Raw genomic sequence first — 22502 nt, forward strand, 5'->3', positions numbered from 1 at the left:
GTGACACACACAGACAAGCTAGCAAGCGCTACTACACACCACACGGATCAACTGCAGCTATCTAGCTTGATCCGATCCAACAGCTAGCAATGGCCGCCGGGAGGAAGGTGATGGTGAGCAACGCCGGCGTCGCCGCCGCCGCGCTGGTGGCGCTGCTCGTGGTGGCCGCAGCGTCGGGCGCGGCCGGCAAACTGTGCGGCATCAACCCGTCAAGCTTGGCGAACGAGTGCCGGTCGTACTGCAGGTGGGGCAGCACGGACAGCGCGCCCAGCGGCCAGTGCTGCGCCGCGCTCAAGGGCGCCCAGTTCTCGTGCCTCTGCCAGTACAAGGCCGCGCTGCCGTCGGACATCGACCCCAAGCGCGCCATGGAGATCCCGTCCAAGTGCGACGCCGGGGCGCCCACCTCCTGCAAGTGATCGAGCTCGCTTGCTTCGCGCGCGCTCATCGCATGATCCGGCGGTCGATGCGCGCAGCGGACCCGGCCAGATGAATAACTAGTGTTGTCACGTCGTGTTTAATTTGCTGTTGATTACTACTTTCTGATCGGTTGGCTCATTTGGTCGTGCGTACGTGCTTTGTGCGAGCCAACCCATGTATCCTCTTGTGCTCTACGCAAGTCATATTGTCGTGTGTCTACTACCTCAACTTTGTTGCAGCAATTAATAAAACTTGTTTGCCATGTTTGTTAACGTCTAGTCATTTCCTAGCCGTCACATGTATACTTTGTACCATATATATGTGTGTGTGGCCGATTCAGCATTTATCAAATGCTTCGTCGTACTATGTTTTTTTCGAAAAGGGAGCAGTGCCCAAGCCTCTGCATCGAAAGGATGCACACAGTTTTTTTATTAGACTATTCACGAAACCTTACAAGAAGAATACAAAGATCAATTTGAAGCCACCTTTCTAGCGACAACTCGCTAAACCTAAAGAAAGATGAAGGGGGTGTCCAAGAACAGAGCCACTACCCTGACCTCATACCAACGCACATCATCTAAAAACTGATTGTCTGCCCAAGCTGCCCATTGGCGGGTGAGAAGCACAAACAGTATAGCAGACCCTCAGCGCACACCACTGCACACGTCAAAGAATCGCCACCGCCTTCTTCCGCGAACCCATCTCCAAGAAAGATCGGCGCATTGACCTTGCCAGGCCTGCCATCAACGTCACCACGACGCCAGACGACACCACCATCCTGCGCACGTCCATCACGCTGCGTCCATCTCCGAGGCTCCGCTGCACCGTACCATGCCGCCGAGACCCGCCAACATCGGCGCAGTAGATGGAACACCGCTCCGCCAGAAAACTTCCTCCAGGTATCACTTGTTCCAGAACGATGCCCTCAAGAGGGAACACGACACCAGAGGTGCCGCCATCATCTGATCTGTATATCCAGATCTGGGGTTTCCCCCGGAACAAAGAGATTGAGATCGGATCTTGTAGCAACGATGCCTTCAACAAGGTGATAACGCCCGAGGACGCCACCATCGTCGGCTCGGACCGAATCGGAGCCCGGTTCTCACCGGCCAGACCCCAGCCCAACGCTGCAGATCCGCTTGAAGAAGAGTCTTTTTTATCATCAATCTAATTTCTAGCACATTAGATCAAATACCTCTTCCCCATTACGGCCTTACTTATCTCACAAGTGAAAACCCTCCATCCCGACAATTCTCCTCTTCCTTCAGATGCACCAAAACCAAATTAACTGAACCCAAAACCAAATGCACCGAATCAACAGTACAATGGAGAACGCTTACACATGCGATTACATTCCTTGAAAATGCTTTTAAAGAATGTTTATGAACATTCACTGCATTTGTTTTGAGAAATGAAATCTATTGAAATATTTGTGAAAAAACACCTGAACTTTTGCGATATCATTGTCTATCTGAAAAATATAGTGAAATAGGCATGTTGATTTTTTTTGAAAAAAATTCTTGTAACTAGATGATGTGACAATTTTCCCCAACATGGGAATATATGTGAAACATGTAGGATCGTTGAAATATTTTTAAAATATAATGAAATCTCATTAAAATATTTGTGTGAATTAAACTTATCTGAATTAAGCCATATGGATTTTTTGAAATACCGGGACAAACCATATATACCTGTACAAGTATACATGGAATATTGGATATAAAGTTGGTATTAGTAGAAAGTGTTTTTCAATGCGACTCTAACAATATATAGTCTATGTACTGCATTACCAGTGGCGGAGCCAGAAGGGTGGAAGGATGGGGTGGGTCCCGCCCTAAAATTTGGCCCAGCCCATATATCTTCTATAGAAAATAAGGAAAATGCACAACCCGCAATGCCTGCTCCATCCTAGCAAAATGGGCTGGATTCACCAGTGCACATTACAGAGATTTGTTGCTCATTCTTTCGGTTAAATTTTTTTATCTCAAAATGGTGTGCGCTTTATTCATAGGAATGGAGGTAGTACCTCACACGAGGCGGTATGAAAAAGATGATTTGGTATGTAACCACATCTGTAAAATATGTGGTTCCAAGCATATCCCATTAATAGGAATTCTTCTTACAAACGCCCTTTGGATCACAAAGGATAAGATCTGTCTCGGACATTTGTTTTGTGCGCCCTAATTGCACAATTTTCCTTCCAAGATGTTAGAACTTATGAAATGTTTATTTGTGTTCTATGTGTGCTTTCTCCACTTGAATTTATGCGGAATTCCTTTAGTTTGTTTTAAGATAATATATCATTCTATGTGTTAAAGAAACAACCGAATACAACTTAGGTACACTCACATGATGTATGCCAAAGCATGGAGTTACTGAGCATCAAGATTGACGAGCTTAGTAATGGTGCCTTTGTTGTGAGGCAAATAAGTCGCCTACAAAATAGAAGGGAAAAAACTGCTTAAACGAGGCACACGAGACATCAATATCATCAAGCACTAACCATCAAATTTAATTTCTAGGGCTATGGTATAACCATCGAGCACTAACCACCCAATCTATGGTTGCTTATCGCGCGAAATGAGCGACAAACTTTAGTTGGATACTGGCATACAGGGTTCAAAATTTTGTATTGACCTTGTTGGATGCACCTTGTGATCGATCCAAGAAAATATGGATTTTGCAAATGTATTTTAGTTGGGTGTACTATGCCATGTCCTTGTGATCTGTGGGGCTAAAAACACCAAGTCCCCCCTTAGCACGACAGGTTGGAATGCAGACACCATACAATGTGCTCGACCAGTGAAAGTTAACCTAGTAAATCCTGGCAAGAATATTTGCACGCTGGATGATTTGTGGCAAATATGTCCTGACTTGGACAGCCAGTACCCACTTGGTTATTGGTCAGACTGAACCAAATCTTGACCAGTTGGCGTCTCGTGACTACCAGCATCTCCCGCGGTAAACTGCCTTTGAGACTGAAGCATCTCCAGCCGCGTTCCCCAAACGGCGCTGGATCGAGCGTTTGGAAAACGTGTTTCGTTCGTGCCGCGTTTGGGGGACGTCGCTCCCTAGCCGCGTCACCTAAACAAAATTTTAGATATTTAAAACTTAAGCGAATTCATTCAAACTTGCTATATATTACATAGATTCGAACTAAATTTGATGAAATTTAAACTAAGCCCTAATCTAGTAGTACTTGCGGCGGCCAGAGGCGTCGTACTACTGGTGGAAGTTGTACATGTCGTCGGTGACGACCTCCTGCTTGCCGCGCTCATCGGGCTCGTCGACGGGCTCGTCCTTCACCATGTCGCTTGGTCCTGCCTCGCCGTCGTCGGTGAGGTCGACGAGCGGCTTCCCGGTGTCGCGGATGGACATGGCGGTCGCCGCGTCAAGGTCGCCCCTCCAGGCGTCCTTGTCGTTCAGCGATGCCGCGTGCATCCCTGGGCAGTTCTCGGGGTCGTCGCTGCTCGCGATGAGACGTTGCTGCCGCTTGTACTCCGCCAGCAGCGCCGCCTTCCCGGCTGCCTCGTCGTCCTGATCCTCCTTCACCTTCGGCTTCGGGATGAGGGCACCGCCGGCGCGCCTTTGCTGCTAACGGGCGGCGTGGCGAACTCCGGCTCCTCCTTCACCTCGCGCTTGGGGACGGTGTAGGGCACGGCGCGGTGTGGCGAGGAAGGCGCCGATCACGCCGTCCCTGGCGAGGAAGAGTTGGAGGAGGACGAGTATGTCCTCCTCGGCTGCCCGCGCTCTACGGGAGATGGTAGCAGCGACGACGGCGTCTCCAACCTCGATGCACCGTTCTGGATGTCATCGACGACGTGCTCCAGGGTGCGCCCCGGAACGCCCCAGAAGAGGAGGCGCCCATCCTTGTTCCAGCTGTTCCGTTGGCCGATGAGGCCGGCAATGTTGTTCATCTCGACGTCGCGCTACGCCTGGAAGTATGCGACCCACCAGGCGTCGTTGCCGGTGGCCGCCCAGGTTGGATCGGCCCGCTCCTCGGTAGTGAGGCGAGACCGCCGGGCCCTGATCGCGTCCCTCCAGCGCTCTGTACCCGGTGGCGGCGGGACGCCTATGCCGTTGATGACCATCCTCCACCTGCCGCTGCTTGGCAGGCGCATGTCCGGTGGGACGGGATATCCCGCGCGATACAGCGCTCACGCCTCTGCCACGATGAGGCTGCCGCGGTCGAAGCATTTCGCCGTATCGATCTTGCGGGACGACGACGACATTGGCGAGGGAGGAGGAGATTTGGGAGCGGTGAGAGATTAGGATGGGGAAGGATGCAGGGGCGCTCTTAATGTACAGCGGTGGTAGGCGAAGCGGCAGCGGGACGTTGGACACAATAAACGCCGGCGCAGATGGCCACGCGGCCATGCGTGATGAGACGCATCCCTGCGTCGCCTAGGAAAGCTGGAACGCCATTAACATTGCTTGACCACAGGTAGGCGACAGGGTTTTAGGCTTCTGAGCCGACACGTCGGGCCCGCGTCTCCTAGCCTCGCATTTCGATGTATCCGGCGTGCTCGGAGCGTCCTCTGTGTATCGAGGACGGGCTCGGGGCGCCGGATACCGTATGAGCCGCACCGGACGGAAAGGGCCTTTGAGGCGCGCGGCCCAAAGTCCATACGCAGCCCATGCGGTCGTGTTCAAGGAGAGTGACAGTGATGAACAGAACAAGAACTAGGCAGGGAGAAGTGCAGAATCCAAGCACCTGCATCTCACAGATTTCCCAACTGAAATGCAGAATCCATGCATCTCCGTCCTAATGCTTCACACTCCTCTGCCACACATACACCTTTACATGTTCAGAGATGATGCGCCATACACACATACTTGTCAGCTTCCCTTTGTCCTTCAGCACCATGAGTTCATGGACATCCCAAGTATCCTAGGTAGTTTCTTGAAGCATGCATGTTCTTTCACTGAATTAGTTCACTACTCACCTACGTTGTTCCTTGAAGTTTGTTCCTCTAAGATATCCGCCGCCTCGACAGTATATATGATTGGCGCCGAATAATTGACCCTCCTTTTCTTCCCTGTCTCTGTACAGCAAAAGGAATAAAAATGTGAGCTAAAAGGTTAATGAAGAGTGGTATTTTTTTGAGTTCTTGACGTTCAAAATGGGATAAAGAAAATAAGATGCATGCAGAGAAGGCACATGCGTAGGAAGGGACAAGGTGATGCGGTGCAAAACAATGGAAGGACGGTCCCGCGTTGCTAAGTTTCAGACGCCTCTGTAATCCCGTGTGTGCGTGCATACGAGAGAGCGGAGCCACCTGGTGGTCACCGCAGTCCCCACTGCATGCGCCCTCTCTATATCATTGTCTGCATGGTATGGCACAGGGATATGCATACATATGCTAGGCAAGAGCACAGCCACAAGGGTTCTTGCAGTATTGCACCAGTCTCCACATCTGCCATCTATATATCTGCAACATTTGCTCCCTTAAGCTATTTCTCTAATCCAAGCACACTACCACCCTCCCATTTCCTATCCATCTTCCAGTTTGAAGAAGATGGTTGTGGCCAGTGGTTGCCCCACAACTACCTCAAGCTCACTGCTCCTCTTCTTCCTCCTCTCTTGCATGCTCATCAGCCATGCTCTCTGCAACCAGGGTCACCACGGCAGCATCTCAGGTTCACTCCTTAGCTAAGTGGCGTTTCTCCATTCTTGCATAACAATGGCTTCTTTATATTCTTTCTTTAATCTGCATGCTTTCACTACGTATTCACTTGTTTCACTCGAATGTGCTGTACAGGTGCAGATTATGGAGAACAATATCCTCATCAGGGATTATCTGGAGAACATATACACTTGCAAGAGAACATGAAGGTACGTATGTCATTTAGTTATTACTAAGTGTCATTCTTATCAGTGCTATATGTTCTAATGTTTTTCAGCACTTGATGTCTTAAATTTTCTTCAACTTCCTTGAAATACTATATACATGTTTAAGGAGTTTTTGGTAGGAGAGAAATGAGTGTAAAAAAAATTGGTAGGAAGGGGATATGGTAGCCCACTGCCTTGTTTCTTACTCGTACAGTAGTAAGAGAAGTTCTAAGAACAAGAGCAGAACAGCATGGATACGGGATACCCAAATTAATTCAGCAATTGGGGCCCCATGACATAGCCATCTGAAAGCAACAATAGCTAACATGATGTACACATGCTTCACAGCAGGGTCTAAACGAGGAGAAACAGCCCAAGTATGCGAGGAGAATGATGATTGGTTCAACTGCTCCAATGTGCACGTACAACGAATGCAGGGGGTGTCGATTCAAGTGTACTGCTGAGCAAGTCCCGGTGGATGCAAATGACCCCATGAATAGTGCATATCATTACAAGTGTGTCTGCCACAGGTGATTATTAATAATTAGTAGGAGCTTGTGTGTCATGATATGTCTTAGTAGAGAGTAGTAGTTCTCCTTCAATCTCCTCTTCCCTTCCCCTCTATTTTCTTTCTCTGTTAAAATGGGTTCATCTTTTTTCCTTTTTACAAGAGAAGTAGCAGCCTGGAGAGGCATTTTGTACTATGAGATGTTTAGTTCAGTTTCTGGACTAGTAATTTTGGGAGTAAATGGTCTGGAATTTTGAAATCTGAAGAGCACCTTAGTTGTGCAGATAAACAGTCTCTTACTCTCTGTATTAACCTATGGCAAGAAGATATCGAGTAAACATACCTCAATGTAGTCCTCTGCTTGAAAAGCCTTAGAGCTTCAGACTGGATCTTCTGGACGCCTGGTCGCTATCAGTTAAAGTGTATAATTGCTGTAAATGCTCTTCTGTTCCAGCAGACGTTTAACAGTATCTTCTCCACCCTGTCATCTTCAGTTCTCCTGGGATTCTGTGTCGTTCCTATTTCCATGGTATAACAACCACATGTACAAGGTTGCAGTTCATCTATACAAATCATCATAGAAGAAAGATGATGATGACTAAGGGTAAGGGATGAAAAGAAGACCACTGTGCAAACTGCATTTTTATAGAAGAGCAGACTTAATTTTCTAAATTTAACCGAGCATATATTTCTGAGAGAAAAGTCATTATATATAAGACCATCATATTGTCTCAACCTTAAAGTAAATTTACAATTTTATTTGTGTGTCATATTTTTTGACACAGAACTTGTACCATAGATATAAACAATCAGTGCCAAATAGAACATTTATTTTGCAAGCAGAAAGCCTGCAAGGTGCCTTGTATGCATTCAACAAAGAACAGTGGAGGATTTGTCTCAACAGGAAAATTTTATTAGCTGTAGCTCTTTTACTGGAGGGGTAAGGACGCTTATATATAACAGGACAGTAGGACACTATAGAGTAACTCCTGCCTACGAAAGCAAACTGACAGATGCAGTGACGTTCAAACACTACTTTCCGTTGGCAAGCATTGCTCTCCTTAAATTTTAGTAATATATTGTACTACAGGTCTGCATGAACCTCTGCTCATCCTATATTCAGATTCTGCTTGTGAGCGGTGATGTAGTTACCAACAGAGCTGGTGTGGATTACTACCTCCGTTTTAAAATAAGTGTCGCAGATTTTTCTAGATTCGCATGTATCTACACACTAAAACGTGTTTAGATACATACGAATCTAGACAAATCTATGACACTTGTTTTGAAACGGAGGGAGTACTAACACGATGACACAGTTACCTGCAGACCCATGCATTACATTATTAAGTTCATTTGACCAGTAGACCACTAGAGCTCGCAAAAATCTACAGTGTTTTACTTTTACCCAGACCCAGTAGAGAGATGTTAAAACTTCATTTTAAAAAGGTCAACACACAACAGAACTCTTGACAGTCTTCAGAAAATAACAGCTATGGTGCTAACCATGCATGCTCGAACAATATTCAGTTATTCACCCAACAAATTCAGGGAGAATCGTGTCTAAAGGCAGAGTTAGCCTTGTATTGTATCATGTAAATGCTGTCCCAGATATTAAAAAGGCACGTTTGAACTTCATAATTTTCAAACCAAGAAAAAACATAAACCCCAACTCCTGAAGGGGTCAAAAGACTTGCAACCAAGCAAGAGAAGGCTCAAAGCAAGTAAATCATACTATGCTGACCGTCAACCGGTCACAAGTGAAGAGCGGAAGAAAGCACTTTCACATTTACCCCTACTGTACCTTCAAATGGCTTCAGGAGCAGCATGCAGATCTCCTAAATAGACAATGAGAGAAAAAGAAGATCGGTCCAGTGGTATTCTGAGAGTGACAATAGAGAAAAGGATTCATATGGCGAGATGAATAAAAAGCTGTCATGCAGTGGCCCTAGTGCTACTCTTTGGTGGTAGAAGTAGGTCATCATTTTTCTTATGAAAACAAGAAGGGGTCATAGTTGCTCCTAGTGAAGTGGTCCTGCATGCAGGAAGAAGGCATTCACATGGAAGTAAGCAGGAGAATCCATCTCAAGCTGTTTCCTTTTGCATGACACAAGATGCCTGGCTTGGGCCCAACATTAGGATTAAACACGGGTCATGTACCAAACGTTCGCATCCCCACAGTAATGTCATCAAGGCCCTGCAGCCCTTCGTATCCCTACAGTATTCATATAGATAATGTCAATATGTCATTATATTCTAATCCAAACTAGAGTGTGCTTCTAATCGGGAGCATGCAGGACACCAACAACATTGCCGACCATTTTGCAATCACCGAGGATATGAAATTTGCTGATGTTCATCCAAGTGAATGCCTTTGTAATGTGGAAAATAATGATTTCGAAATGAACATGGTTCATAATTTGCATCGTTGATGTGTAACCACTATATTTCACACGATTAATTTCAATTGTCTCATTTAAAGATAACTACTGAAACAAATGTAGAACATATAAAGAAATAACTACCCGCGTATGTTCCTGAAGAACGGATCTACTGGGGGCTATTCAATGATGTTAGCCTTCAATCTGAGATTCATTTGTCTTCTCTGATGATGTAAAATAACGAAGCACGAGAGGTTCAAAGACTTCTTATTAAGGCCAAACTTGTTGTTAAGCCTGAAATCATTTTCAAAAACTCATAATCATCAACTGGTAGCACCAAAATGTTAGTTACCGATGAAAATTGGCTGAGAGAAGGGATCAAATAGAGCTTCTTCATTCAACCAATATGTTCTTTTAGTGAATATGAAAGTCGAAAATATATTCACCTCTGTGCAAGTCAATCAAAGAAAACAGAATGGACCACCCCACGGATCTCAAAATTTGTGATTGGAAACCTTTAACAGTGTGCAACTGAGTCAAGAAAATGGAACACAAATAATGGTATGGACCACTTTGCAAGTTATCGAGAAGTAAGCACCTGTTTGGCTGGTATATCAATAGAACTTGGGGGGATAGCTCACTTCATCAGGAAATAAGCCAGAGTTCCAACCAAACAGTTTGTTTTCCTGAAACCAAGGAAGCTGCGAAATATCAGGGGTGGGGGTCAACTTGGATTTGGGCATGAAAAAAGGCAGCAGTTGAAATACTTGAATACTTTTTTATGTTTTATCGTATCAGGTCTCACATTTGCATATATTCATCAGGGCAAGCAGCTTCCAGGTTCAGGGAAACCCAGGGAAGTAACAGAGTTTCAAGAGCTCCTCCCACAGTTTAGAATCAAATGCCATGAATGTTAAATCAACAGGCATCAGATCAGAGGATTCAGACACATTTGCTGCACAATGGAGCAATCAAGTAGATGCTACCATGTTAGCTAAATTCCACAGCATGAAGTAAATTTCGTCCTTCTGTGGATGTGAAGTGCCTCCGTTCACAAACTCGTTTATTTGTCCATCCACCTCAATCACACTCCTTCCAGTGTCCTTCTTCATCCCTTCAGCATTCATCAGTCTCCTAATCCTCATGACACCCTCCCACATTCCCTCATCAGCGTATATATTGGACAGAAGAACATAGACTCCGGAGTCATCTGCTCCAAGACTTGCTAGGCGTTCAACCGCCAGCTCAGCCAGCTCGACACACCTATGGCTTCGGCAGGCAGCAAGAAGAGATCCCCATAGTTCTGGAGTTGGTTCCATCGGCATTGTCTCTATGGCGTGCCTAGCCTGGTCCAAATGTCCAGCGCGGCCAAGGAGATCAACTAATGCACCATAATGTTCAACCTTAGGATCTATCCCAAGATCCTTGCTCATTCTATGAAATATCGTTAAACCCTCTGAGATCAACCCAGCATGTGTGCAAGCAGTCAGCACGGCAAGTACACTAAGATCATCCATTGGTGCTCCTTCAGACACCATTTTGTAGAAAAGCTTGACAGCATCATGCCCGCAACTATGAGTTCCAAGCCCAACAATCATCACATTCCAGGTAACCACGCTCTTTTCAGGCATGCTTTCGAAGATCAACGTGGCAAGATCCAAGCGGCCACATTTCATGTACATGTCCATTAGAGCTGTCTTGACCACGACATCGAACAAAACCTTCTTCTTCTCCAAGTAAGAGTGCAGCCACCTGCCTTGCTCCAGAGCTCCCAGCTGCGCACACGCCGCGACAGCCCCGACCGCAGCGACCCTATCAGGCCTAATACCGCACCTCAGCATCCTTCGGAAAAGCTCCAAAGCCTCCGAAGGCTCCCCGCACCTAACGTAACCATCAACGACGATGCTCCACGAGATCACGTTCCTCTCAGGCATCTCGTCGAAGAGCGCCCTCGCCTCGCCCATCCTCCCCTGCCTAGCATACCCATCGATCATCGAGTTCCAGCACACCAGATCCCTGTCGGGCATCTGATCAAACAGCTCGCGCGCACGGTCCACGCCTCCGGACTGCTTCCCGTAGGCATCAATCATGGTGGCCCAGGAGAACGCGTCCCTGCACGGCATTTCGTCGAACAGCTCCTGCGCGAGCTCCACCTCGCCGCATCCAACGTAGCCGGCCACCATGGAGTTCCAGGAAACGAGGTCCCGCGCGCCGTCGTCGAACACCTTGCGCCCGGAGCGGCAGTCCCCGATCCTGCAGTAGAAGCTGAGGAGCGCGTTCCTCGTGAACAGGTCGCGATCCAGGCCCCTCGTCGCGGCCTCGGCGTGCAGCGGTAGCCCGACGGCGCAGCCGCATGCCTTGAGCACGGCGGGGAAGGTGTAGGCGTCGGGGTCCACCGCGGCACGGCGCATGCGCGCGAAGTAGGCGAGGGCCTTGCGCGGGCTGGCGGCGGCGTGGAGGCGGATGAGGGTGTTCCAGGGGAAGGGGTGGCGGGAGGCGGGCAGCGGGAGGCGCGCGAAGACGGCGTCGGCGTGGGAGGCCGCGGAGGCGGAGGCGAGGGCGAGGAGGAGGAGGTTGGAGAGGCGGAGCGGGGAGGCGGCGAGGTGGCCGGAGGTGAGGAGGAGGGCGTGGCACTGGAGCGCGTGGCTGGCGGCGCTGCTGCTGCAGCCGCGGAGGCGGGAGAGGAGGATCGAGAGGGCGAGCGGAGGCGGAGAAGACATGGCCACTTTGAAATGTTGAAACGACCAACTGTTCTCGAATTTGAGATGGGATAATTCTGAAAAATCTGGGATGAGTTCAGTGTCACGATGTTTTTTTTTTTACAACTCGGTCTAACATATTTTACTAAACAGTTTTGCTAATTCTCAGTTTAATTCCTAGTCATGCATAAATCATTGAAGTGTATGGTGATTTGTGTTAATTAGTTGCAGTGGAGATTTTTGGCAAGAAGTTCTAACTGAGATTTTATTACTTGCACATATGTTGTGACTGGAAATTTGTTATACTTATATATGGGTTACACGTCAGAAAATTGCTTCATAATTCATGCTTATCATTAGCTGCAACAAGGATTGCAACTTAGAAAAGTGTCCAAGCTGTTGGATTACAATTAGGAATTCTTGGTGTACAGAAAATTAGTGGCTCCCTTTTATTAAATCCACTTTACAGGGATGCTTTATGAAAACTGATTTCTAGTTCCGTCAAAAGTGTATGGTATGCTCAAAATGCCCACATACCGAATCTCTTTGAAAATACTGGAAAAAAAATAGCCTCGTCTAGTAAATTTGTAATATAAGGAAGATTTTTTTAGTACACTAAAAAAACGTGGAAACATGATACAACCAACTTTTGGCCAAATTCCATATCGGCACTAGAGCAGACGAGAAGATCCAGTGCTCCCACTGCTTTGGGTGCTATCTAATTCTAGGAATCTAAGCCGTCGGATAATGGGCGATTTGGGGGTCCATATGTCTGTTGATTTGCAAATGACCTAACTTTGGTAAAATCAACCCGTGGCTCCTAATAGAGTCGAGTGTATTCACACATATGTATTGCGGGTTTTTTTTTACAATCAATACCACATATATTTATAGTAATAAATAGTACATGATAGAAATACACTAGCTGTCTCCAACGATTATAAAATAAAGCCCTAGCAAATTTTTTAGGTCTTTAAACGATTTCTTCTTCCAAGACACAATCTTGTACTTTCCTGAAAGCAGTCAAAGATATATAACAAACCATAAACCTGTAAATACCAATGAAGGTACTTCCATAATTTTAATTTGAGCCGCAATGCCAAGGCTGCGTGCACGCGCACAACCATTAAAGTAGTCAATCAACATGGGCAAGAGTACCAACAAACATGTCAGGGAATAACAACCGATCAGCCTTGTGGACATTGATGGAGAGCCGAGAATACAAATCAACATTGTCAAGGACGTAACAACCGGGACAAAAACTGCGAGGATAATCCTCCTCGCGGTAACCATGAGAAAAGATCCAAGATCGATCTGGCGAAGCAAGATCTGAACATCCATACCTAGATAATTGTAATCTTTCAACACCACCATTAACGTCGGGAAGGAGATATCGTCGTCGAACGAAAGGCCGAAGAACACTTATTGCAGACGATGTCATCTCCATTGCAGGAAAACCAACAAGAAAACAGCGACCAAAAATCCTAGTATAGACTACTGAAAAGACTACTTTTATTGAAAACACGCATAGATCTCCTCCCGACGCCGGATAAGCCGGCTGGAGGAGGGGGAACCGATCTATGGAGGAGGATGAAGCGAAGCGAGCTAGGGTTTTTTTCTCAGGAGGCGACGGTGAAGGTTCCATATGTATTGCGGTTGATTTCTATAAAATACAAGAGTGTGTCTGAAAATGTTGTGGAAACGAAACCAAATTTAAGTGGAGTGCGGGTTGAGTCCTTTCAAACTCTGGGTTCTTTTTGTGCAACTCTTGGGCCATTCGTTTTCTATAGGATGGCTCATACTTGCATGTAATCAAGTAGATCATTAGATATCCTCTCTGGAGGGGTTATCTCATATGTTGCATGTTGTCTAGCGCAGCAACGCGCATTATTGATCACGTCGTCGCAGAGCTTGGCTACTGGTTGTCTGTGGATGGTGAGGGGAGGGGAGAGGTAGTTGCATATGGGGGACGGGTGACGAGGGGAGGGGCGAAGGCAGGCCGGAGTTCCCGTCTGACGAATAGCAAGCTAGGGCACGGGGTATAGGCCAAGGCCACGACCGAGAGTAGAGAGAGGCGGTGCTCGAGATCAGAGAGGATGTGGGCTAGGACTAAAAGAACACTGGAAAGAGGAGAGAGGAAAATAGAGATTTTCTTTTAGGAATGACAAGTGGGTCATGTACGTATAATAGAATATAGAAGATCTCTTTTTTGAGTATGTGATTAGAGGACTTGCAAAGAACCCATTTTTTTAGTATACTCGAACTCAGAAAAAAAAAAGCTTTTGAGTTCCAAGGTTTTTGAGTATGTGCTACAGTTGCTCTAATTTCTCTGTGAAGGCTCTTGCATAACTCACTAGTAGGCCGGGAAGAGTGGCTTGCGAGCTCTTCTCCTTCGCTCGTCATGTTTCGTGAACGAGTCGGACCCATCACGCTTTATTTTTGTTGCTCGGAAAAGTTAATGATATTTTAGACTCTAGAACGTTCATTTCACTTGGTACTTAAGATAGTTTAACATAAACTCTAAAACTAGCGAGACTCTAGAACTTTTAGGTCACTTATACTTAAGGTAGTTTAACTTAAACTTTAAAACTAGTGTTTTGTTTATTAACACGTAATATAGAGGGGGGAAAACTCATTTAACAAAAGATCATGGATATCCATTTATCTTTTTACATTATACTTTTTAGATCATAGGAGAGTTAAGACATTGAAAGTGATTCTGGTAAGACATGTAAAATAAGAATCCGTTGTAAGAGACGGTCTAGCAAAAAATGAAACAACTCACTGAACTTCTATTGCAAAATAGTCTTAAATTTAGAGAAAGCGTGTTAAATTCAAATTGCACGACGGATAAAGTATATCTTAGTGGTTATAAATGATATCATGTACTCGTATTGTTAATTCAATAAAATAAGTTAATTATAACCCTATGTTTACATAAAAATATTAACCAAGTTTAGTATAATTAGCCAATGACTATTTATTTTAATATGTATTAGGCCTATCAATGGATCTAAACTGCAATAATAGTTGGGTCTTTGGCCTTGAGACCGACACAATGATTGGATCTTTATTATTTCTTCTTATCGATAAAACACAAACTGTTTAAATCTCGTTAGACTGTATTGAAAAGCGTTAATCTTCGCATTGGTATTAGAGAACATGATATAAAAATGAATCTATAAAATATCTTTTATATCTTAATAATGTAGTGATGGTAAATATGATAATAATTATTGAGTGTCTCCCCTAATAACTTTGTTGACATGATTATTGTTCTATTCTTATGTGTGGATCTTAGTAGGTGGGGACAAATGGCGGCAACCTCGCCACTCTTAACATGATTTTACCACATTGCAACTCATATGTTGGAAACCAAACACTAACAATTTGTCTCAACCTATCCCAAAACACCTGCCTCATTCACTAGAGCGACGAACCTGCCTCGAGGAGTTCGCACACTACGACAAGAGTCACAAGATGCAACTGTTATGATCATCGGTCGGCATGGTGACCACTCCTCATGTTGGTACAGTTTTTGCGCACCAGAACCTTCAACCTCCTTCGGTGGAGTCCTAACGACCATGACGTGGCGGTTCAAGCTTATCTCAAACCAAGTGGTACTATCCCCGATGCTGGAATATGTTGTCGTGGCCGGAGGTGAGGAGGAGGGCGTGGCACTGGAGCGCGTGGCAGGCGGCGTTGCTGCAGCCGCGTAGGCGGGAAGGAGGTTCGAGAGGGCGAGAGGAGGCGGAGAAGACATGGCCACTTTTGAAATGTTGAAACGACCAACTTTCGCAATGCTAGTTGACAGAAAGTTAAACATATTTTATTAATGGTTTTGCTAATCAGACTCATTAATTATTGGAGTGTGTTCTTACAACTGAGATTTTTCAAGTTGCGTATAGAGTAGCAAATGCGATTTTATTACTCGAGCCACATATCTTGTAAGTGTGATGTTATTGCTTACACACGGGTTGTAACTCAGAAAAATGCTCATGTTGTTGACTAGCTTGGTGATTCATGTTAATTATGAGCTGCAACCTGGATTGCAACTTAAGAAAGGTATCCTAGACCGTTAAATTTGTATGTGATTTGTTCTAGTCATGAGCTGAAACCTGAATTGCAACTAACAAAAGTGTCCCAGACCGTTAAATTTGCTTGTGATTCGTTCTAGTCATGAGCTGCAACAACTGAGATTCAACGGTGAGTGAGAATCAAGAATTATCGATCGACTGAGAATTAATACTTCTCTTTTGTTAAAGCCACTTTATCGGATACTTAAAATAACTTACTTTTAGTACCGAACAAGTCTATACCATATGCTTAAAATCCCTACATACTCAATTTTTTTAGCATACTAAAAAAGATTGTCTCATGCAGTAAATTAGTGGTACAAGGGAGATTTTTTAGTACACTCAAAAAGAATGGAAACATGACGGGTTGGAACTTTCTCTAGCACCCCGATACAGCCAACTTCTTGCATAATTACACATGGGAAGTAGAGCGGGCGTCACACATGGCGTTGGCGCCCAGTGAGACGTCTAACGGAGTGGTACACATCACGTCGCCGCACAGCTCGACCGTTTCCTCTCCGTGGAAGGCGAGGGGAGGGGAGAGGCAGTTGCAGATGGGGGACGGGTGGTGAGGGGAGGGGCGATGTCCAGGTAGAAGGCGAGCTGCTAGAAGGCGAGCTAAGGCACGGGGTTGGTCACCGCTAAGAGTAGAGAGAGGCGGCGCTCCAGATCGGGGAGGATGCGGGCTAGGAGTGAAAGAACACCGGCAAGAAGAGAGAGGGAAACAACAGGAAAATGTACCAATGGCAAGTGGGTCATGCATGTATAATAGAATATAGACGATCATTTTGTTTTGAGAATGTGATTTGAGGACATGGACAAACCCCAATATTTAGTTATGCTCAAAAAGGAGACTTTGAGATCCAAGGTTTTTGAGTATGAGCTAGAGTTGCTCTAATTGCTCTAAGGGGGCCTCTTGTATACCTCAATAAGAGGTTGAGAAGAGTGGCTCTTTTGCTAGTGGTGTTTCATGAACAAGCTGGTCGTGTTTAGACCCGTAGTGTTTTACTATTGTTGCTTGGAACAGTTATTGATATGTTAGACTCTAGAACTTTCATTTCACTTAATACTTAAGATATTTTAACATGGACTATAAAACTAGTGAGATCACTTATACTTAAGATATTTAACATAAACTCTAAAACTAGTGTTATATTTACTGACACCTAACATAGAGGGGAAGAAAACTCATGTAATAAAGACCAAAGATATCTATCTTCTTATATTCTTCTTCTTAGATCTTACGGAAGCCAAGACAATAATATTCTTGTAAAACATGTAAAACATGACTCCTTGTAAGAGAGTGTAGCAAAATGAAACAACTCACCAAACTTCTACAGCAAAATATTCTTAAATTGAGAGCAAGTTATGTTAAATTCAAATTGTATGACGGATAAAGTATAACCTAGTGGTTATAAATGATATTATGTACTTGTATTGTTAAGACAATAGGAAACAATTTAGTTAGAATCCTATGATGACGCAAAAATATTAAGCAACTTTAGTGTAATTAATCAACAACTATTAGTTTTAATGTGCCTCCGTATACTATACAAATACCATTCAAATCCAGCAGGGGTACAAGAGAATGCGATATGAACATTAATGTATAAAACCTATTTATATCTGAATAATGTAAGGGTGGTAAATACGATGCTAATTATATAATATGTCCCACTAAAAACTTTGTTTTCTTTGTTATTGTTCTATTCTTATGTGTAGATCTTACGTGGGGTCAAATGGCGGCAACATCACCCCTCTTAACATGAGTTGACCACATTACCTCCTATATGTTGGCAACCAAATACCATCAAGTTGTTTGAGCCAAATACCTGATGCACAGAACCAAACGTCAAAGCACTGTTCACCCACTCTAATGACGTTGGCAACCAAACACTATACACACTAGATGTGTCAATAATTTGAATCTTCATATTTTATATAAAAAATGAGTTTTGCGAATTTATCAAAAAATGATTTGATTATTCATTGCTAGACTTAATGCATGAATGTCATATAAATCTAAATGTTTTTTTTTCATCTTAGAGTTATGCTCAATGGTTGGCCCCCTCTATGTGTACTTCATGGCTCCGCCGTAGGGTGTGGGTGTTTCCGTCATCGTCCTTTTATTTTTCGAGATTCGTGCTCACCATGGTAGATGGAAAATTTTCTTTCTCTCTTCTCGTTTATCCAAATCTCAAAGTACAACGGACGGTTACGGAAACACCCACACCCATGCGTGTAAGTACAAAAATATTTCTCAATACTCGTGCACGCATTCGTCGAAATAGAGCAGTATCGTTTAGAGTAAGACCGTACTTTCGGACAAGATGTCTCTACCACGGGTGCATATGCACCCTTATTTAAAATGCATTTTAAACATGTTTAAAAATGTCAAAAAATACAAAAAATTAATATCTCTTGTACATCATGATATGTTACATGCTCATAATTTTTTTTTAGCAAAAACCGACATATTTTGTGCCCCGTGTGATAAAAAAAATACCAATTTCGGTGCTAAAGTAATCCATTTCTCAAGAACGTTTTTTTCATCTTTTTAACACAAGGCAACAAAATATCAGTTTTATGTGAAATTTTAAGTGCCCACATAGGCCATGTCTCTCTACATACGAAATATTTTTCCTAAATTTGTTAGTTTTTTAAAATATGTTTTATATATACCAGGTGCATATACACCCGGGTTGAGTTTTGAGCTTCCACGTACTTTCGTCATTTCACGTGTCCAGCTGAAAAGTGGAAGAAAAGAAAACATCCAATGCAATGTGCATGCGAATTGATCAGCACGAAACCCGGGCTCGGACGAATGGCAGCCACCCCCGGTTCCACAGCAGGCGGCATCCCGCGAATAGCACCTGCCAGCGCGCACAGACGACGCGTGCGTGAGCGCTGGTTCGTTAACGCGAGGAACGTCGTACGCGCGACCGACGGCGTCTCCGGTCTTCCTCGCGCGCGTGCGCCGGTCAACCCAGACACATGGCGACGATGACCAGCTCCAGCTCCTCTCGGCGCGGCGTCGCTCTCCTCCTCCTCTCCGTCCTCCTCCTGGCGTGCCGGGATCCGGTCGCCGCCGCTGGCAACGCCGCCAGCGACTTCGAGGAGGACGGCTTGTCGCCCAAGTTCCCCGGCTGCGATAACCCCTTCAAGAATGTACGCACGCGCGCATGCCCGGCGATCGATCCATGGCCTGTACATTCGATGAAATCGACCAACCGCTCATCCCATCTGGATGCATATTGTGCAGGTGAAGGTGATGTACTGGGTGGACGGCAACGAGATGAACGCCCTGACCGGGATCACGGCGAGGTTCGGCGGGGTGCTGCCGGTCACCGCTTCCGTCACCCAGAAGCAGCCGGCCGTGGTGCCCAGCCCCAGGACCGGCTGCGACAAAGACACCAAGGCAATTATATTATACCACTCTAGCTAGCGTACCTCGAATTCTTCAACTTGCCACGCAACTGATCGAGCTCTGCGTTCCGGTGAACTTGATTTGCAGCTGGCCGGTTCCATCGCCGTGGCGGAGCGCGGCGTGTGCACGTACCTCGAGAAGGCCTCGGCGGTCGAGTCCAGCGGCGCCACGGCGATGCTCCTCGTCAACGACAAAAATTGTACGTGCGGCAGTCGCGTGCGCGCACTATAATACAATTTCACGTTGCATTACATACTGCTCACGGATCATCGAACCTCTTCCTTTGGCTGGCAGCTTTGGAGATGATGGCGTGCACCCAGAACGACAAGGTGCCCGTCCTCAAGATCCCGATCGTGCTGGTGTCGAATTCTTCTGGACTGAAGATCTTCTCCGCCATGGACGGCGGCGCAAAAGGTGAGAGCTGGATCAACCGACTGATTGCCAGCATTGTTGTGCAAATCAAGTGAAACATAATTATAGTGCGTGATTCGTTGTCTCGCAGTGAACATTCTGATGTACACGCCCACCAAGGCGGCTTTCGACGGCGCCATCCCTTTCCTCTGGCTCATGGCCGTCAGCACCACGGCATGCGCCGCCGTCTGGACCACCGTCGTGGTCGGCGAGGAGGTAAAACAACAGAAGAAGAAACAAAACCGTTGCTCACAGATTCAATTGTCCATTCATCTGAAATAAATGGCTGGCATGCGTGTCGTGTGTGTGCAGAACAAGAAGCCTCCTCCAGCGGCTGGAGACCAAGAGGCTCCTGCCGAGCCTGAGATCGTGGAGCTGGAGGCCAAGACCGCGGTCCTGTTCATCGTCGTGTCGTCCTGCGTCCTGCTGTTCCTCTTCTTCTTCACCTCCATCTGGTCCGCGTGGCTGCTGGTTATCATGTTCTGCTTCAGCGGTCTTCAGGTAGCTGTGGACTGATAAGTATCCATGATGCTAATTTCCATATCTTTTCTGATAGCTCCTGTATCTTTCTTTCAGGGCTTGCACTTCGTTACATCGAGTCTCATTGTCAGGTAGCATGACTTGCTGAAACTCAAGTCTTTCTCTCTGCCACTCTCGTCTTAACTGTATGCTGAGAAATTTGATGTGAACAGAATATTCAAGTGCGGCGATGCGAAAGTGAAGCTTCCTTTGGTCGGGAATGTCACGGTGGTGACGCTGGCCGTCTTGCCAGTAGCCCTGTTCGTCGTCGTCATGTGGGGAACGCACCAGAGTTCAGCGTTTGCTTGGGTTGGCCAGAACCTCATGGTATGTATCTGATGTGCCCCAATGTTGTCAAAATTCACGGCTTGCTTAGGTCATCAGTTTATTCGTTTTAATCTTACTGGATGGTTTATTTGGTTCTTCTCTGTCAGGGTATCTGTATGATGATCCTCGTACTGCAAATAGTGCAGATGCCAAACATAAAGGTAAGACCACCATACACTTTCCGCAAAAAAAAAAAGACCACCATACACATCCTAGCCACACACTGATCTTGCACAAATCTCTGATGTGCTTGGGATCGATCATTTTTAGGTCGCGTCGGCGCTTCTTATCAGCGCGTTTCTGTACGACATATTCTGGGTGTTCATCTCGCCCTTGATATTCAAGAAGAGCGTCATGATCACGGTAAATTAACCTTCTAACAAACTGTAAACACAGACCAAATCCTAGTGCAACACCAGTGATCTCAGATAATATTTGTCATTACTCCGCGGGTGTGATCAATGCAGGTTGCCAAGGGCACCGAGGAAGGGCCGAGCCTGCCCATGGTGCTGAAGATGCCCAAGGAGTTCGACGTGTGGAACGGCTACGACATGATCGGGTTCGGGGACATCCTCTTCCCCGGACTGCTCGTCGCCTTCAGCTTCAGGTAAAGCAAGAACTTCTTACCTCTGAATCCATCCTCTCTTTTGGATCGAACATTACGAACTGTTTCTGAATTTACGAACTGCTGTTGAGCTGCAGATATGACAGATCACACGGGAAGGGTCTGACCGATGGCTACTTCCTGTACGTGATGATCGGCTACGCCTTCGGTATGCATATACTCTCTCCATTAACTTCTGAATCTCATAAGAACAGCCTTGCTGATGAAATCAACATTAATTGTTGGAAATTAATTAACTGTCCCGAATAATTCAGGCTTGTCATTCACATATGTCGGCCTGTACCTCATGAAGAGTGGTCAGCCAGCTCTGCTCTACCTTGTCCCTTGCACACTAGGTACCTACCAGTCCAGGCTCCAGAGTGATGCCGCCATTGCAACCATTGTCCTTTGCAGATTCTAGATATCTTGACATTGCTTGATTTTCTTCTCTGGAATTAATCGTGCAGGAACCATCACCTTGCTGGGCGCACAGAGAGGTGAGCTCAGTCAGCTCTGGAACGCCAAAGCATAGCATCCTGGAATGCTCCTAGCTGACAGCCTTGGCTCCACTTGCTGCCGAAAGAAGGCTCCACACCTACGGCCGCCTTGAGAGCTAGAAATTATCGGTTAATCGAAGAAGGGAAACATGGAAATCTATGGCGATTATTTTAGTGCCGGGGTCCATGTCGATCGTAGGGTGCAGGTTATATTAACCATCTGTATGATGTTATGAGATAGCACTGCATATCCAAACATCACAAGCGTTAGAGTTTTATACATACCTTCAAATGTGTATCTATTTAGCAGCAACGTTACACGGGCACACTCCGGATTGTTATTACTTGACAGTGTGTTAGTATAAAAACTTCAGTGGATATGTCCAATGTGATGTAAATATACGAGCAGGATTAGCTTATATTTGCCATCGTAATGTTTTGTTAGTTGCATTTGATCATGAAATACTGGTTTTCCTCTTACGTAGACTGCTCGTAAATGTCACCATGTACCCTGTTTTATGTTGGTCCATATGAAGTTGTAGGAATAATGTTATTTCTCACAAGACTAGAGTTCGGAAAAAAATACATGTTATTCGTTTGGCTACACGAGCTATGATCTTTTATGCGCGCTGCTCGACATCTAGGAGAAGTTTATGATTACTGAATGCAACCGTGTGTAGATGGCCGCTTAGGATATTAGTCAGGCTGGTGGGTGACACACTAGTAGACTAAGAGATGTCTAGCCATATGACTTCTTTTTTCAGATGATTGTTTTTTTATCGATCTTATGTGGTCTATGATTT

General features: G+C 45.6%; 4 protein-coding genes across 8 annotated transcripts; 3 read left to right on the plus strand and 1 right to left on the minus strand.

Moving 5' to 3' along the window:
* On the plus strand, positions 1–689 carry LOC127345320 (putative lipid-transfer protein DIR1). Its single transcript, XM_051371778.2, has one exon. The coding sequence runs from the start codon at positions 90–92 to the stop codon at positions 414–416; it is 327 nt and encodes a 108-aa protein (XP_051227738.1). The 5' UTR covers positions 1–89; the 3' UTR covers positions 417–689.
* A 4435-nt stretch (positions 690–5124) lies between these two features.
* Positions 5125–11902, minus strand: LOC127345321 (pentatricopeptide repeat-containing protein At1g31430). Of its 4 annotated transcripts, XM_051371782.2 has the most exons (7): positions 9945–11902; positions 9738–9840; positions 9586–9654; positions 9284–9433; positions 8563–8973; positions 7105–7249; positions 5135–5465 (listed from the first exon to the last, which is right to left on the minus strand). In XM_051371782.2, the coding sequence occupies exon 1, from the start codon at positions 11857–11859 to the stop codon at positions 10111–10113; it is 1749 nt and encodes a 582-aa protein (XP_051227742.1). In that variant the 5' UTR covers positions 11860–11902; the 3' UTR covers positions 5135–5465; positions 7105–7249; positions 8563–8973; positions 9284–9433; positions 9586–9654; positions 9738–9840; positions 9945–10110. The 4 variants fall into 4 exon arrangements, 3 of the variants coding, with proteins under 3 accessions (XP_051227742.1, XP_051227740.1, XP_051227739.1); XM_051371780.1 differs by lacking the exons at positions 5135–5465; positions 7105–7249 and having other exon boundaries at positions 8316–8973; positions 9738–9825; XM_051371779.1 differs by lacking the exons at positions 5135–5465; positions 7105–7249 and having other exon boundaries at positions 8316–8973.
* Positions 5762–7026, plus strand: LOC127345323 (uncharacterized). Of its 2 annotated transcripts, none has more exons than XM_051371785.1 (3): positions 5762–6060; positions 6183–6256; positions 6602–7026. In XM_051371785.1, the coding sequence occupies exons 1-3, from the start codon at positions 5940–5942 to the stop codon at positions 6785–6787; spliced, it is 381 nt and encodes a 126-aa protein (XP_051227745.1). In that variant the 5' UTR covers positions 5762–5939; the 3' UTR covers positions 6788–7026. The 2 variants fall into 2 exon arrangements, with proteins under 2 accessions (XP_051227745.1, XP_051227746.1); XM_051371786.2 differs by having other exon boundaries at positions 5763–6060; positions 6605–7026.
* A 6870-nt stretch (positions 11903–18772) lies between the features above and the next one.
* On the plus strand, positions 18773–22179 carry LOC127345324 (signal peptide peptidase-like 3). Its single transcript, XM_051371787.2, has 14 exons — positions 18773–19082; positions 19177–19332; positions 19429–19540; positions 19636–19755; positions 19844–19968; positions 20065–20253; positions 20329–20363; positions 20445–20598; positions 20706–20759; positions 20869–20961; positions 21066–21205; positions 21301–21371; positions 21478–21558; positions 21670–22179. The coding sequence occupies exons 1-14, from the start codon at positions 18909–18911 to the stop codon at positions 21732–21734; spliced, it is 1569 nt and encodes a 522-aa protein (XP_051227747.1). The 5' UTR covers positions 18773–18908; the 3' UTR covers positions 21735–22179.
* The last annotated feature ends 323 nt before the right edge of the window (positions 22180–22502 follow it).

This window comes from Lolium perenne, chromosome 3, assembly GCF_019359855.2.
Source record: "Lolium perenne isolate Kyuss_39 chromosome 3, Kyuss_2.0, whole genome shotgun sequence".
Classification (NCBI taxonomy): domain Eukaryota; kingdom Viridiplantae; phylum Streptophyta; class Magnoliopsida; order Poales; family Poaceae; genus Lolium; species Lolium perenne.